The sequence below is a fragment of the Crotalus tigris genome, unplaced genomic scaffold (genome assembly GCF_016545835.1).
Source record: "Crotalus tigris isolate CLP2741 ecotype Arizona unplaced genomic scaffold, ASM1654583v1 scf7180000024115.3125172, whole genome shotgun sequence".
NCBI classification, from domain to species: domain Eukaryota; kingdom Metazoa; phylum Chordata; class Lepidosauria; order Squamata; family Viperidae; genus Crotalus; species Crotalus tigris.
The window spans coordinates 1,330,905-1,347,796 of NW_024100392.1; the positions used below are offsets into that span (position 1 = coordinate 1,330,905).

Genomic DNA, 16,892 nt, shown 5'->3' on the forward strand with positions numbered 1-16,892 from the left:
ATTAACTTCTGAGGTCTTTTTGCACAAATTGGTCAAGCAATGAGTGGAACCAGGACTTCTTCTTAAAGCCTCCCAATTTCCTTAAAAATACTCTGCAAACAGAGAACTTTGATACTATTTTAATTTCTACTAATTTTAAAAAATAGAAGTAGTTTTGCTACTGTTATTATTGTTTCTTTTTGAGAAAAATAACAAACTGCTTTTTAAAACTACTATAAGGGAGAAATGTTACACTACAACAGGAGTGTCAAATTGGCAGCCCATGGGCTGGATGCATCATGTGCAGCCACATCCACTCCAGCTTGGCAAAGGCAAAAAATGTTGTGATACATCACAATACATCACTGATGTGATAGAGTTTGACACCCATGAACTAGAATGACATGTTCATATAATATATTGTAAATCAAATATACTGTTTCAACATGTCTATGGAGATTCTCAGTCATCCAGGTTATAGTTATCCCAAAGATGCTTTTTCACGAGGCAACTGGACTTCCTTCTTTTTCTTTGAAGACGTTTAGTTCTCATCCAAGAAACTTCTTCAGCTCTGATTGGATGGTGGGGGAAAATGGAAAGTTTTATACTCCTTGCAGACAGCTGGTCATTTGCATTCGTCGTTAGTGCTACCTGGAGGCTTATTTGTGTCTTCAGGGTCATCTGAATAGTGCAATTAGTGCAAATATGTGTGGAGCCTTCTTGTAACTGTTGAAAGGACTGTGTTGTAGATTGGAGATAGATGATGTCGTATCCCTCCCCCTCTGTTGAGAGAGGGCTGTTCAGTTTTCACATAGATGGCCTCTTTGACTCCTCTTTCAAACCAGCGGTCCTCTCTATCCAAAATGTGGACTTTGTTGTCTTTGAAAGAGTGGCCTTTGTCTTTTAAATGCAGATGGACTGATGAATCCTGTCCCGATGGGTTTGCTGTCCAATGTTGTGCCTTATGTTTATGAAGTTGTTGTTTTGTTTCCTCAATGTACAGATCTGCACATAGCTCACTGCATTGTACTGCATATACCACAGCATTGTACTGCATATACCACATTGGTCAGTTTGTGTTTGGATGTTTTATGTGGACAAGCTTCTGCCTTAGTGTATTCTTGGGTTTGATATGTGTACATATGTTGTGTTGGCTGAAGATCCTCCTGAGCTTTTTCAATATTCCTACAACATATGGAATGACTACATTGCTTCATTTATTTAGGTCTTTTTTGAAATTTGAGAAGGCCCACTTGGAGTAGCCACAAGTTCTGAAAGGAAGCCCTTTAACTACATAACAGATTCTGAAAACATTAACCTTTCTTTGGATTTATGGGCACTAATTAGTAAGTTAATGGTAATTATCATGGATGGAGTAACAGTAGATATAACATCAATGGCAAAGAAAAACACTTTGCATATGCTAAAAGGAATCTTATTTATTATTTTTAAAGTTTCCATAGTAATTTGTCAGACTAAATAATTAGGCTGAGCTGAGCAAATTATAAAATTTAATGTTTCATTATGTAGGGATTATTTTAAAGAATGAACATACATAAATACAAATTGAAAATGTATATAAAAACATCCTAACGTATATATAGAGAGTGTCAAAAGATCCTGCAAATGAGTCCTGGGACAAACTATACACAGTGTATGAGACTATTTTAGGTAAATAATCTCTAAAATGGAAAAAGTGGTTGCAATCTAAAATTATTATATCTAACATTCTGTCCTGTCTGGATTAGCTATATACCCTGATATGTGTAATATGTGTGAAGTTTAATGGTGCAGTTTTAGTGAAAGAGACAGTGTGATGTAAAATAACAATTACATATCTACCTGGTTTTGATTGCTGTGTTTTTTGACCAGGAGGACTTTTAGGTTTGGATGGATCATGATGTTTGACATTTAGACCTGAAAAGAACCAACAAACTCGATATGAAATGATGTCATTGTGTGAGAATTATTTATTATAGTGATTCAAGAAATAGCTATTACAAAAATTAGTAAATAGAATTCACAAAAGAATTCACAAGAGAAACAAGGAAAACTAGAAGGAAATGGATAAGCGTTTTGCTGCTTTACTTATTGTTTTAAATTTATTTTCTGGATTAACAATTTCTAGTCTAGATTGCAGATCTGACACCAGACTATTTTATTTTTCTTGGAAGAAGGATGATGTCACTTGAATTCATTTTGGATCAGAATTCATTCCTATACTATTTTTTCAGTTGTGTGCAAATTCTGAGAGGATTCTTTCTAATTAAATGTGGTGGATACCAGCTAGAGTATTCCATATTAAGAGCAGAGAAAACAATATTTTTTTTCATCTAATTTGCAGGAGCTTGTCATAGAAACTCTCTTTGCAATGTATCTTTGGGTATGGCAGAGACCATGTCTGCCTATGACATAATGGCAGCAATTTTCAATTCATGCTTTCAATAGATACATTTCCAGAACTTCAGTTTCCTCAGGAAAATGGAAAATAAGAACAGTTACAATTATTTATTCCTAGCGAGATTCTATTTTGCTGCTTAATCTAATAAAAACGCTGGCATTTGCAACTCATCTAGGTCCTGTGCCTTGATCCTAAGATATCTAAGATATATTTTTTCTTTTATTTGCAGATAATTCTTTTTAGGGAATATGATTCTGTGATGATTGTTTCATTAGTTGAAAACAAATAGATAAAGCTTGAAAAAGTTTTTTTTAAATAACTAAATAATCTGAACATTTCAACTTTGTTTGAAAAATTCTTACTGGTCAGTTCAAATTATATTAGAAATCTTTTTATATTAATTTAAAGGGGAAAATGGATATTCCCATTCAAATAGAAAACATACAATAGCTAAATTGGTACTGATTTAAATATATAGAATAAAAGGTTAACATTACATCTGTTGTGCAATGTTCTCATATTAAAGGTATTCTGAGCATAACCCAAGTTCTAAAAATGCTTAAATCAGAAGAAATTCTTTAGGTTAATAGCAAAGACAACCTCTTGGCTATTTTATAAAACTGGAAATGTCTTTTACATTAGAAGTTATTAAAAAAAAACCTTGTTTAATAGCTAAAAATGTGGTTAGAAAGGAAAAATGTTATTCTGGTTGCTAAGAATGAATTCATTCTTTTCTTTTTTATTCTGCTGGCATGTCTCTTCTATATTTTAACAGATAAGAAAAGGAATACAGAGTTGCTGCTAATTCTGAGTAAGAAACTATTTTTATAGAAAAGTAAACTAATTTTGATTTTACAATGTGTTGAAATGCATCTCTCTCTCTCTTCTCTTTCTATCTCGCTCTCATTCTCACACCAATACGAACATAGACACAAAACTATTACAGGTTTTTTTCAATTTTTAATTTTAGTTATACACAAATATGTGCTTTTTTCCACATTATTTTATGTGATTATGTAAGATGGAACTCTATTAAATATATCTGAATACAAGATTCCTGAAAGTCGAAATAATGAACTACTCACTGGATTTGGTTGGGGTTATATCAGGACTGGAAGAAGTTTTTGGTCTGGTTGGAACTTGATGTGTTTCCTTAGGAGCTGTAAGAAATTATACTGAGGGGTTGTTGTTGTTTTTACTTTAATATTCCAAACTACAGAGAATTCAGACAAACAGTTCTACAATAAAATTTTATTGTATGTGTGTGTGTGTGTGTGTGTGTGTGTGTGTATATATATATATATATCTTTAAGTGCTATAAACATGAGTATTGTTATAAACATCCTGATTGAAAAAAGGTGAAATTCCAAAAACTAAAATACAATATTAATTCTCTGAACTAGATGCAATGGGATTTGAGGTCTAGACAAGAGAAACCATCTTCCAGGCTCCTTTCCATTATTTAAATAAAAACAGTAGCATGGCCAAGTAAAACAATGTGTTAATACAGCTTTGTGAGCTCTTACTCAAGGGAACCATTTCATCAAGTGACAAGTAAGATAAATAAAAACATTTGAGGTCAAATGAGGTCTACGAATGTCTGATTGCTTTTCAGATCTTACATGGTCTTCTGACTGAAAGATATACATGTAGATATGGTAGTAAATACAGATATAGTTTTGAGAGAAAACTATACCTATATTTAAAAATAATTCTCCCGAGGAGTGTCCTTCACTCCCAGTCAGTAAAAGTCAGTTTGAATCATAGATAGCCTGCTTTATTCTAGTTGTGTATTCCTGATTCTGTCACTAATGTGTGTTACAGTTTTTTATTCTGTCAACAAGAGGTTTCACATGGCTGTACATTCTAATCATTTATTACCTGAGGACACTTTTCTACCTACATCTGTGTAATTTCGACTACTTCATGGGCAACTTCCAAATGCTGACAGTCACAACCACTTGTTGCTGGCACTGCCATCTTACTGCAGCACTGGTCAAGAGCTCACTTCTAATCCTTCACCCCAACTTGTTTCATCACATTTTGACTGAGCTGTTTCTAAATAGAAATATAATACTTCTTTCAGCTGAATGTCAGGCCTGAGTTCTGAAACAGCCTGAGACACAAGTATCATTCAGAACTGAAACCTGTTAGTTAGACAACTTGACAGGGACTTAAGACAGTCACCTACACATAACCATATTTATTCTTACTTATTCACTGTATATTAAGAAGAGATATTAGTTGTTGGTTTTCTCACTGCAGGTAGAAAAATGAGAGTGGAATCAGGGATTCCATAAAAACTTCCATAACTTTTCTTGCATTGAAACAAGTATCATTTGCCAGTCTTGTAAGGCACAATTTTATGCCAGCAGACATTCCCGCAAGCTCATGAACTTGAGATTGCACTTAAACAATTGTCTTATTCCACTAGTGATAAGTATTCTATAGCTACACAATTTAATAATATGAAAAAGGCATTAATAATGAAGAACTTTAAATGAAAAGCTAATAGGATGATAAATGTGATAACATCTCACTAGACATAGAATTCTCATTATTTGAAAATTTTAATGAATGAAAATCTATAATTAAGTATATTACCTGTTGATGATTTTGCTTGTTCAGTTTTAAAAATAACCTCTTCTACATCTGCACCAATATCAATAAATAAAATAAAAAATATTTAGTATTATATTGTAAATAATTTGCAACCTAACATGAAAAATATATTTTGGTTTCATTCAGCTATAGCATTTAATGAATATGCATATTTTATTTGATCAAGTTTCAGTAATAAGCTGGAACTGGAGCATAAGTACGTCTTCTGAGTATATGAAAAATAAACATTGATTAGGCAGTTATTTTACTAATATACAGAGCATTGCACTCAGAGGCAAATAAATAATTTAGCTCTGTCTGTAACTTTTTAAACCAAATATTTATTTTCCCAGAATTGTGCTGAGAATAACCAGGCAATGCCAGAAAAACATGCAATTGCTTTAAGGGTGAACAGGGATACTCCACTCCATTCTTTTGCTTTTTTGAATATCAATCAATGTGCTGTAATATATACTGGATTGCTTCTGATGCTCTTACTATGTATTTGCATATGTACAATGATTCCTTATTGTTATGAGCATAAAATGATAGAAATGCATTTGTCCGTTTAGAAAGATTTCATGAATGATGGGGAATATACAGATTGACTTTATTAGTTAGAATATAATTCTGATTCCATTTTGTTTAACATATACTCATCCCAGAGTTAATTCCATTTACCTGAAACATTCTCAGACTGTAATATAGATGCTTGCCTTTTTTTCTACCTACAATTGTAACTTTTTGAAGCTGCACTATGTGTATATCTAGCTTAATAACTATGGGGTGCAAACACTCATTAAACAAATTAGCATTTCCATCTATCAAAAATTATTGAGAAAGTATTTTCATCACCTGATTCTTGCAGTGAGCAATCATTAACATCCTTTAGTATCTGATTTTTTTCCCTATATTATTTTCAGTGTAAAAATAAAACTACTGTACATTTCTTTAAGGGCATAGAATATTTTTCTTGCTGTTTTCAGTTAATGCTAATGAAAACATAATATGATGCAATGGCAATATATTATAACATACAATACTATTAGGAGAACATATGATGCTGATTATACAGTATAGCTTGGATGTCTTAGATTTCTTATGTATTGAATCATACTCTCAGGAAAAGAATTCCAAGCTATGGCCAAAAAAATAAAACACCAACACGATCAGTGTATTGACACAAGATAAATAGGGATTTACTATGCTAAGGCTGGAGCACTTCAGTGCTGGTCTGAGGTTTACATCCCTGGGCTGTATACACCCTTGGCCTGTATACTGACTGGCATATTTACCATGTGTGAACAAAGTGTATCTCATAGCATTTAAAAGACAAATAAAATTCTTATATAAAATAGTTTAAATCTATGTGCAGATTAAAGGATTCAATGGCTGACTGTTAATGATGACACTATTCAAACACAAAAGATCTTCCCATGTCTTTTAAGTTGCATTTGTAGTAACTGACAGGGAAGAGGTGGTGGGCTTTCTGTGGAAAGAAAACAACCAAAATCAGAAACCACCAGGACCTACTGTTCCTTCTAGAAAAGCTAACACTGCATCTTGTTCCCTGAAATACCATGTCTCCTTTTATGAATCCAAGCTGGCTACATTGATTATCAGAAGAGGCCCTTTTGAGAATCATTTCACTTTCAATAATTCACCTAGTTGGCTCTTTGGAAAGGGTGATAATATGCACACCTCAAGTTATAACGTGCATTTCCAGGAAGCACACTTGGCTTCCAATCTCCCAGGACTTAGAGAAGTCATGAAAAACCAATTTTCCCACTAAATGTTTCTTAGTTGAACTGATTTAGATTTGAATAAAATTGATATAAAATTAACTGTTTTTTATTTTTATGTTTTAAAATGTGTATTTTTATTCATGGTAAACACTGAATGTTGTATAAAAGATGGGGCTTACATTTTAATAAATAAATAGATTTTAATGCATAGAAAAGCTGGGGGGGAAATAAAATAGGCAATGTTTTATTTGGAAGTAATTATTGTGCCTGGGCAAAGATACTAAAATGAGGTTTTCTTACTAGAAATTCATTTGGCATAATTAGAATTAGAAATATTATTGTTATTCATATGAATCTAAATAACTACAAGCAAGAATATTTTTACAAAATAGGACTTTCCTAACTTCCATATTTCCAAAGAAGCTTTTACAAGTTTCTAAGAAGTCACTTATAAAGTCTGAGAATACCCTATTTGATATTCAATACATTGATAGACTTACAGTTTCAGTGATAGATTTGTGGCTCAGATTGTAAATAAAAATGCCTCCATTTCATGCTAGAACACTGTTGGTTACCAGCCATTAGAGAAGAATTCTTTGCATAATTAAATACATATATAACTCTTATCTATTTGGTGGATAGGAATGGTCTAATCCTAAAGTTCTTTTTTGTGGGGGCATCATAGCTCTATGCTATCCCTGCTTCTTTTTAACATCTACATGAAATCAAGGGGGGATGGTAAAGCATCATCAGTATTCTGATGACTCACTCAACTGTATAAATCTGTCCCCACTCAAATAAGTGAAAGTTGTTGAGATTATGTCACAGTGTCTGAAGACTATGGGTATCTGAAGGGAAAAAATAAGTTTAGTTCAGTCCTACCCGGTCTGAGTAGCTGTTGCTTTTGGATCCATGAGAAGAGTATGGGCCAGATTTCCTATTATTGATTATTACTGATTGTTGTTTTTTTTCTTGGATTACTTTCTCTTATAGGCCTTTCAGAAACAAATTTAATAAAAAAACCTCATTGCTAAAAGGACAAAACTAATAAAATTTTATTCCCAAATTATGTAGTTTTTTTTAATGCAGACATTGACACATGTAGAGAATTTAAATAACAATATAGAATTTTACCAGATTTTGGTAGTAGCAATGGGTTGATTGTTGTTTTAGTGATGGAAATATGATGCTTGGTCTTTGTATCTGCAAAAGAAAAAAATATCTTCAAAATTATTAAGATGTAAATAAGGTCAGATCGGGCATTTTAAAATTGAAGGTGAAGATGAAGGTGAAGATGAAGAAACATGCTGTGGATATGAAGTGTACAAAATCAGCCACACAAAAGGGTTGAGAAAGAGTAGGCTCAATACAATCAAATTAGTGATTGATGAACATTTCAGGAGCCAGCTTAAAAAAGAAATGGAAATTACAAACATGTGGGAGTTCACTGCGTATAATATGGCCACTTCCAGCTATATTCACATGACTGAATCACTGTGCAAGAAAAGAAAGAAAAAGCAGTACTGTGGAAAAAATAAATAGAATGGTTAAAAGTCTTCCGTGCTAAGTGACTAGCAAACCTAGAGAAAGGATGGGATTTAATGGAAAAAAAAGATGATGTTAGATGATCTTACAGAAAAGAAAATGTAATGGATTTCTGAACAAGAAAGTAAAATAAGAAAATCAATCAGTGTGCCAGGAAAATACTATTACCTACTATTGGAAGTTCATTGCTAAACGTAATAGGTTCCAAAACTGTACCAGGGAAAAAAGGGAACTATTAGAATATGGAAAACCTTTAAGAATGGCTGTAACTACAGAACTAATTTACAAACAGAAAAAAATATTGTAGATTTAAAGACAGAAATTTATACATAATCCTAGAAACTAAAATTAGAAACTGATAAAAATGAATGCATCTGAGCAAACATCTTCCAAAGTTATGTTCAATCCAGAAAATCTCTATGTCTAAGGAGCTGCCAGGAATGCATAACCTACCTATCTTCTAAGAGTCACACTGAAAACAATTTTATTGAATGTATAAACAATATGTAATTATCAGGATTAGTAAATGGAAGTTATGGCATGCTCAAGAGTTTACAAAGATAATTATAAGCCCCAGTTGAAAATAGAAAAAAATAACAAACCCAAAATAAATTCAGTAAGTCGAAATTGGACATGGTTATATCTGTGTACCCCAAGATGCCTCAGAGGTGGTTCATAATTTTAAATATTTTACAAATGTGAATCAGAAGTGTTGTATCATAAAATGCATGACCTGAAGATGAAGAAATATATTATCTCAGATGTTTTTATTTTTCTACATGGACTATCATAGGAAGATCTAGTGTATAGGCTAGATGTCTTCAGATTATGAAGTTTACCTTTATTCCCATTCTATAAAGGGAACATTCAGGGGGTTGTAGAACATTCAGTATTGGATCACAATATTTAGAATTTATATATTTTATAATTTCAAGGAAGTACTGACTTTATACTACTATTGGATAAGATTATGCGAGATAGGTTCAAGAACTTCTTGTAGTAATACGGAAAGAAGTAAATAAAATAAGTCACTCTACCATGTTTCCTGTCTCGTACTTCTGAAAGGATAGAGTCAGGTTCTTTAAATTTTGATGGAGCAGGGATTGATTCATAGGAAGCTGAAAGGAAGTCAATCTAGATTTAAACTACATTCTGACAGGGAGGTACAACTTTCAAAATAACATGTATTATTAATCATATCATATGAAAGGATTTTGAACTGAAAAAGAAAGATTCTCAAAGGGTAATGGGGATTAAATCTTGGGAAAATAAAGATCTAAGTAACATGAACAAAAGTGAATGGTCTGCTAATACTATGCATCGGTGTAGCGAAGCTCTTTATATGATCCAAAGGGATGTTTTAAAAAGTTATGTTCAATTGTATTATGAGGCAATAACAAACTGTATTTGATTTTACCTAACATATGAGAAAATATAATTACCAGGTTTGGTAATTGGGAGTTCTGTTCTGGTCAAGATTTTAGGAAGATAATTATCATCCTCAGTTGAAACTGGAAAAAAGAAACAATCCCAAAATAAGTTCACATTGTCCAGGTTGAAGGACATGGCTACACCTATATATATGTCTAAGAAGTCGTTCATATTAAAATGGAATTGTTAGGCATGATCGTACTATGAAGAAATATATTGTCTTAGATGGGTTTTAATCCTTATAAAAGATAATCAAAGGAAATTTTGGTTTCTAGGATGTGTTTTCTTCTGTTTGGAAAGTGCACTTCCATTTTACTCAATGTTATGGAACACTCATGGTTGAATAATATATGTAGAATGTATGCATGTAATGATTTCCAGAATGTCTGGATTTCATAAACCCATTGGATAAAGTTACACTAGATAAATGCAAGATCTTGTAAAGGATCAGAACATAGAACGTAAAAAAAAATCTACTATATATCATGTCTGGTATTTCAGCAATGATGTAGCCAGGAACTTTAAATTTTGGTGGAACAGGGCATAACAAACTGAAAGGAAGTTCAGTACAGAATTAGTCTGCATTCTGACAGGGAGATACAGGGTTCAAAAAACAATGTGATATTAATCTTGATGAAAGAATTTTGAACTGAGGAAGAAAGAATTATCAAAAGGTAATGAGTAATTTCAGGAAAATGAAAATCAAAGGTAGCATGAGAAGAAATATATGGTCGTCTAATACTAAGCATCTGTGTAATGACGTTCCACTTATGATCTGCGAGCATGTCTTTCAAAGTTCTGTTTGGTACAAAACCTGTTTCTAAGCAGCTGCCAGGAGTGAATTTGCTACCAACAATCACTACGCATATAATTTTATCAAACATATGAGAATACATAATTACCAGGTTTGGTAATTGGACGTTTTGTTGTGGACAAGACTTTAGGAAGATAATTATAATCTTCAGTTGAAACTGAAAAAAAAGCAAATAACCCCAAAATAAATTCACAGCGTTCATATTGAAAAATATGTTTACACCTATGTACCCCACGTTGCCTACAAGTTCTTCTATCTTGAAATAGAAATGTTGTATATGGTCCTACAGTTAACTAATATATTGTCGTAGATTAATTTTTATCATCAGTGGAAGACCATCAATTTTGGTGTGCCTGGTCTGATATTTTCAGTTTTGAATGTGTACTTCTATTCCTTTTACACAGTTTTCTACAGTATTTATGATTGAATAAATATATTTAGAACTTAGGCATTTTATAACTTCAAGGAAGTATGGATTTTATGTTCATTTCAGGAAGGAATACACTAGATAAATTCCAGAGGTAGAAAGAAGCATGTACAAAAAAAAGTTACTCTACCATGTTTCCTGTCCGGTACTTCTGGCATCATGTACTCAGGTTCTTTAAACTTTGGCAGAACCGGGCTTGGTTTATAAGAAGCTGAAAGGAAGTCCAGTCTAGAATTAAACTACATTCTGATAGGAGGGTACAGGATTAAAAATACCACGCGACACCAGTCATATCTTAAGAAAGGATTTTGAACTGAAGAAGAAAGAATTCTGAAACTGTAAATCTCAATAAAATGAATACCAAAAGTAGTATGAGAAAAAACAGATTGCCTGCTAATATTATGTATCTGTGTAGTGAAGCTCTACCTATGATACATCAGAATATCTTTTAAAGTTCTGTTCAATCCAGAAACTATTTTCTTAAGGAGCCACCTAGAGTGCAATAATCATACTGCATACATTTTTATGAAACATATGAATACACATGATTACCAGGTTTGGTAATTAGCAGTTCTGGTGTGGTCAAGATTTTAGGAAGACAATTATCATCCACAGTTGAAACTGGGAAAAAAGCAAAGAACCCAAAATAATTTCAAAAGGTTCATATTGAAGGACACGGTTTCATATATATATATATATATATATATATATATATATATATATATATATATATATATATATATATATCTGTGTGTGTGTGTGTGTGTGTGTATGTATGTATGTATGTGTGTATATATATATATGTATGTATGTATGTATGTATGTATGTATGTATATTGCAATTTGCCTAAGAGCTCTTCCATCTGAAAATGCAATTTTGAGGCATGATCCTGAAAATTGCATTTTGAAGAAATATAGAGTCTTAGAAGTATTTTAATTTTCCAGAGTTGAGCTTCAATGACAACTTTGAGTGGATGATCCATTTTCTTCTGGTTGGAAAGTGCACTTCAGTTCCACTAAGTATGGTAGAGAATTCATGACTGAATGATGTACTTAGAACTGCATATAGTAATTTCCAAAATGTCTGTATTTCGTAAACCCATTGGATAAAAGTACACTAGATAGATGCAAAAATGTATCTTGTAAATGAAAATAAAGTAGTACATAAAAAAATCACTCTACCATATTTTGTATCTGGTACTTCTGGTGTGATGTAGCTGGGTTCTTTAAATGTTGATGGAACAGGGCTTGGTTTATAAGAAACTGAAAGGAAGTTCAGTATAGAGTTAGTCTGAAATCTGAGAGGAAGATACAGGGTTCTCAATACTGTGTAATATTAGTCATTTCTGATGAAAGAATTTCGAACTGAGGAAGAAAGAATTCTCAAAGGAATATGGGTAATTTCAGGAAAATGAATATCAAAAGAAGCATGACAAAAACATATGGTTATCTAATACTATGCATTTGTGTTATGAAGCTCTAGATATGATCTGCGGACATGTCTTTCAAATTCAAATTCTGTTCAATGCAGAAACTCTGCATTTCTAAACAGCCACCGAGAGTGCATTATATATTAACAATCACTCCACATATAATTTTATCACACATAATTACCAGGTTTGGTAATTGGATGTTCTGTTGTGGTCAAGATTTTAGGAAGATAATTATCATCTTCAGTTGAAACTGGAAAAAAGCAAACAACCCCAAAATAAGCTCACAATGTCTATATTGAAGGACATGGTTACACCTATACATGTCAAACTACCTAACACCTCTTTCATGTTAAAATGGAATTGTTGGGCATGACTGGACTATGAAGTGTATTGTCTTAGATGGTTTCAATTCTCTGTACAGGATGGGCAAAGGAAATTTTGGTTTGTAGGGTGTGCTGTATTCTTGTTGGAAAGTGCAATACCATTCTACTCAGTGGGGTAGAAAATTCATGATTGAATAATATACTTATAACGTATTCAGGTAATGAGTTCCAGAGTGAATGGATTTCATAAATCCATTTCATAAAATTATACGATATAGATTCATAATTTATCTAGTTAAGGATTAGGAAATAGTACATTAAAAAAATCACTCTACCATGTTTCCTGTCTGGTACTTCAGGAAGGATATAGTCAGGTTCCTTAACTTTGGAAGGAATGGAAGTTGGTTCATAAGAAACTGAAAGGAAGTCAGATCTAGAATTAATCTACATTTTGACAGGGCAGTACATGAATTCAAAATACTGTATAATACTAATTGTAACTTATGAAAGGATTTTGAACTGAAGAAGAAAGTGTAATGGGAGTCCAACCTTGGGAAAATAAAGATCTAAAACAGCATGAAAAATAGAATCTCTGTAGCGAAAGACTGCATATAATCTGCTGGGATGTCTTTGAAAGTTCTGTCCAATCCAGAAATCCTTCTGTCTAGGTAGCCTTGGGGAATGTATTATTAGTTAGTAAACAAGCTAAACATTTTACCCAAGAAATGAGAACTGAGCTCGTAGGAAACTGAAAGGAAGACCATTTTAGAATTAATCTACTTTATGATAGGGAGAAGAAAGAATTCCCAAGGACAAAATCATAATAAAATGAACCCAAAAAGTAGCATCAGAAAAAATGTAGTCAGCTAATATTATGAATCTATGCATGAAGTTCTACAAATGATCCTTTCGAATTCTGTTCAGTGCAGAAACTCCTTGTTTCTAAATAGTTGCCTTGAGTACATTATCTATCAATAATCACTCCACATATAATTTTATCAAACATATGAGAATGTATAATTACCAGGTTTGGTAATAGGATGTTTTGTTGTAGTCAAGACTTTAGGGAGATAATTATCATCTTCAGTTGAAACTGGAAAAAAGGAAACGACTGCAAAATAAATTCACAATGGCCATATTGAAGGACATGGTTATACCTATGTACCCCAAGTTGCCTATAAGTCCTTGAAATAGAGTAGTCGTACATAGTCCTATAATTAACCAATACTGTATATTGTTGTAGATGAATTTTAATTTTTTAATGTAGCACCATCAAAGAAAATTTTGGTATGCCTGGTCTGATTTCAATAAATATTTCTATTCCTTTTTATACATGCATAATTTTATATAGTTTTCTACAGCATTAATGATGGAATGAATATATTTAGAAGTTAAGGAATTTTATGATTTCAAGGAAGTCTGGATTTTGTCTTCATTTCAGAAAGGAACAGAGTAGAATAATACTAGATGGTGGAAAGAAGCATGTAAAAAAAGTCACTCTACCATGTTTCCTGACTGGTATTTCTGGCATGATGGACTCGGTTTCTTTAAACTTTGGCAGAACCGGGCTTGGTTTATAAGAAGCTGAAAGGAAGTCCAGTCTAGAATTAAACTACATTCTGATAGGAGGGTACAGGATTAAAAATACCATGCGACACTAGTCATATCTTAAGAAAGGATTTTGAATTGAAGATGAAAGAATTTTCAAACAGTAAATCTCAACAAAATGAACACTAAAAGTACCATGACAAAAAACAGATTACCTGCTAATAATGTGCATCAGTGTAGTGAAGCTCTACTTATGATACATCAGAATGACATTCAAAGTCATTCAATCCAGAAACTATTTTCCTAAGGAGCCACCAAGGGTGCATTATCTACCAATAAGCATACTGTATATATTTTTATCAAACATATGAGAACACATGATTACCAGATTCGGTAATTAGCAGTTCTGGCGTGGTGAAGACTTTAGGAAGATAATTATCATCCTCGGTTGAAACTAGAAAAAAAGAAAACGACCGCAAAATAAGTTCACACTGTCCATATTGAAGGACATGGTTACACCTATGTACCCCAAGTTGCCTATAAGTCCTTGAAGTAGAGTAGTCGTACATCGTCCCACAATTAACTAATATATTGTTGCAGATGAATTTTAATCCTTTAATGTAACACCATAAAAGAAAAATTTGGTATGCCTGGTCTGATCTGAATAAATACTTCTACTGCTTTTTATACATGAATAATTTTATATAGTTTTCTACAGCATTAATGATGGAATGAATATATTTCAAACCTATGAATTTTATAATTTCAAGGAAGTCTGGATTTTATGTTTATTTCAGAAAAGAACAGAGTAGAATAATACTAGATAGTAGAAAGAAGCATGTTTTTTAAAAAAGTCACTCTACCATGTTTCCTGTCTGGTACTTCTGGCATGATGGACTCGGGTTCTTTAAATTTTGGCAGAACAGGTCTTGGTTTATAAGAAGCTGAAAGGAAGTCCAGTCTAAAATTAATCTACATTTGACAGGGTGATATAGGATTCAAGACACAGTATGACAGTAAACTTATGAAAAGATTTGCAACTGAAGAAGAAATAGTTCTCAAAGCCTAAGGGGACTTAAACCTTTGGAAAATATAGATCTAAAGTAGCATGAAAAAAATGAGGATGTTCCATGAATACTATGCATGTCTAAAACTCTGCATATAGTTTGGGCATGTCTTTAGGAGTTATGTTCAGTCAGAAGCTCCAGATTTCTAAGTAGCCACCAAGAGTGCATTATCTACCAACAATCACACTGTATACATTTTTGTCAAATATAAGAGAACACATAAATACCGGGTTTGGTAATTGGAAGTTCTGTTGTGGTCAAGACATTAAGAAGATAATTATCATCTTCAGTTGAAACTGGAAAAAAAGCAAACACCCCCAAAATAAGTTCACAGTGTCCATATTGAAGGACATGGTTACACCTATGTACCCCAAGTTGCCTATATGTCCTTCTATCTAGAAATAGAAATGTTGTGTATAATCCTACAAATAACTAATATACTGTCTTAGATGAATTTTAAATCTGAGTAGAGGACCATCAAAGAAAATTTTGGTGTGTCTGTCTGACGTCGTCAAGTTTGAATGTGTAATTTGGTTCCTTTTTATACAGTTTTGTACAACATTCATGATTGAATCAATTTATTTGGAACTTACACACTTTATAACTTCAAGGAAATCTGGATTTCATATTCATTTCAGAAAGGAACAGAGTAGAATAATACTAGATGGTAGAAAAAAGCATGTAAAAAAATGTCACTCTACCATGTTTCCTGTCTGGTACTTCTGGCATGATGGACTCGGGTTCTTTAAACTTTGGCGGAACCGGGCTTGGTTTATAAGAAGCTGAAAGGAAGTCCAGTCTAGAATTAAACTACATTCTGACAGGGAGGTACAGAATTAAAAATACCATGTGACACTAGTAATATCTTAAGAATGGATTTTGAATTGAAGATGAAAGAATTTTCAAACAGTAAATCTCAACAAAATGAACACTAAAAGTAGCATGACAAAAAACAGATTGCCTGCTAATAATATGCATCTGTGCAGTGAAGCTCTACCTATGATACATCAGAATGTCATTCAAAGTTCTGTTCAATCCAGAAATTATTTTCTTAAGGAGCCACTAAGAGTGCATTATCTACCAATAAGCATACTGTATATATTTTTACTAAACATATGAGAACACATGATTACCAGATTCGGTAATTATCAGTTCTGGTGTGGTCAAGACTTTAGGAAGATAATTATCATCCTCAGTTGAAACTAGAAAAAAACAAAAAAGGCAAAATAATTTCAAAAGGTTCATATTGAAGGGCATGGTTTCACATATATATTGCAATTTGCCTAAGAGCTCCTCCATCTGAAAATGCAATTTTGAGGCATGATCCTACTATGAAGCAATATAGAGTCTTAGAAGTATTTTAATTTTCCATAGTTGATCTTCAAGGACAAACTTGAGTTGACCATCTGCGTCTTCTGGTTGGAAAGTGCACTCCGATTCCACTAAATGTTGTAGAGAATTCATGATTGAATAATGTACTTAGAACTGCATATAGTAATTTCCAAAATATCTGTATTTCGTAAATCCATTGGATAAAAGTACACTAGAAAGATGCAAAAATTTATCTTGCAAACGAAA

General features: G+C 32.6%; 1 protein-coding gene across 50 annotated transcripts in view; it reads right to left on the reverse strand.

Annotated features, from left to right (window-relative positions):
• The window catches only part of LOC120298547 (ABI family member 3 binding protein), a 147,284-nt gene that overhangs the window by 34,498 nt on the left and 95,894 nt on the right, over positions 1-16,892 (reverse strand). For 38 of the 50 annotated variants that reach the window (XM_039322372.1, XM_039322344.1, XM_039322373.1 and 35 more), the window contains 19 exons: positions 16,448-16,516; positions 16,016-16,096; positions 15,542-15,610; positions 15,111-15,191; positions 14,633-14,701; positions 14,203-14,283; positions 13,724-13,792; positions 13,035-13,115; positions 12,558-12,626; positions 12,126-12,206; positions 11,074-11,154; positions 10,605-10,673; positions 9,714-9,782; positions 9,309-9,389; positions 8,440-8,481; positions 7,861-7,929; positions 4,985-5,044; positions 3,466-3,540; positions 1,822-1,896 (listed from right to left, as the gene is read on the reverse strand). In XM_039322372.1, coding sequence (XP_039178306.1) covers positions 1,822-1,896; positions 3,466-3,540; positions 4,985-5,044; positions 7,861-7,929; positions 8,440-8,481; positions 9,309-9,389; positions 9,714-9,782; positions 10,605-10,673; positions 11,074-11,154; positions 12,126-12,206; positions 12,558-12,626; positions 13,035-13,115; positions 13,724-13,792; positions 14,203-14,283; positions 14,633-14,701; positions 15,111-15,191; positions 15,542-15,610; positions 16,016-16,096; positions 16,448-16,516 — 1,371 coding nt within the window. The remainder of the gene's footprint in view (positions 1-1,821; positions 1,897-3,465; positions 3,541-4,984; positions 5,045-7,860; positions 7,930-8,439; positions 8,482-9,308; positions 9,390-9,713; positions 9,783-10,604; positions 10,674-11,073; positions 11,155-12,125; positions 12,207-12,557; positions 12,627-13,034; positions 13,116-13,723; positions 13,793-14,202; positions 14,284-14,632; positions 14,702-15,110; positions 15,192-15,541; positions 15,611-16,015; positions 16,097-16,447; positions 16,517-16,892) is intronic. The other 12 variants (XM_039322343.1, XM_039322386.1, XM_039322353.1 and 9 more) reach the window with 12 other exon arrangements.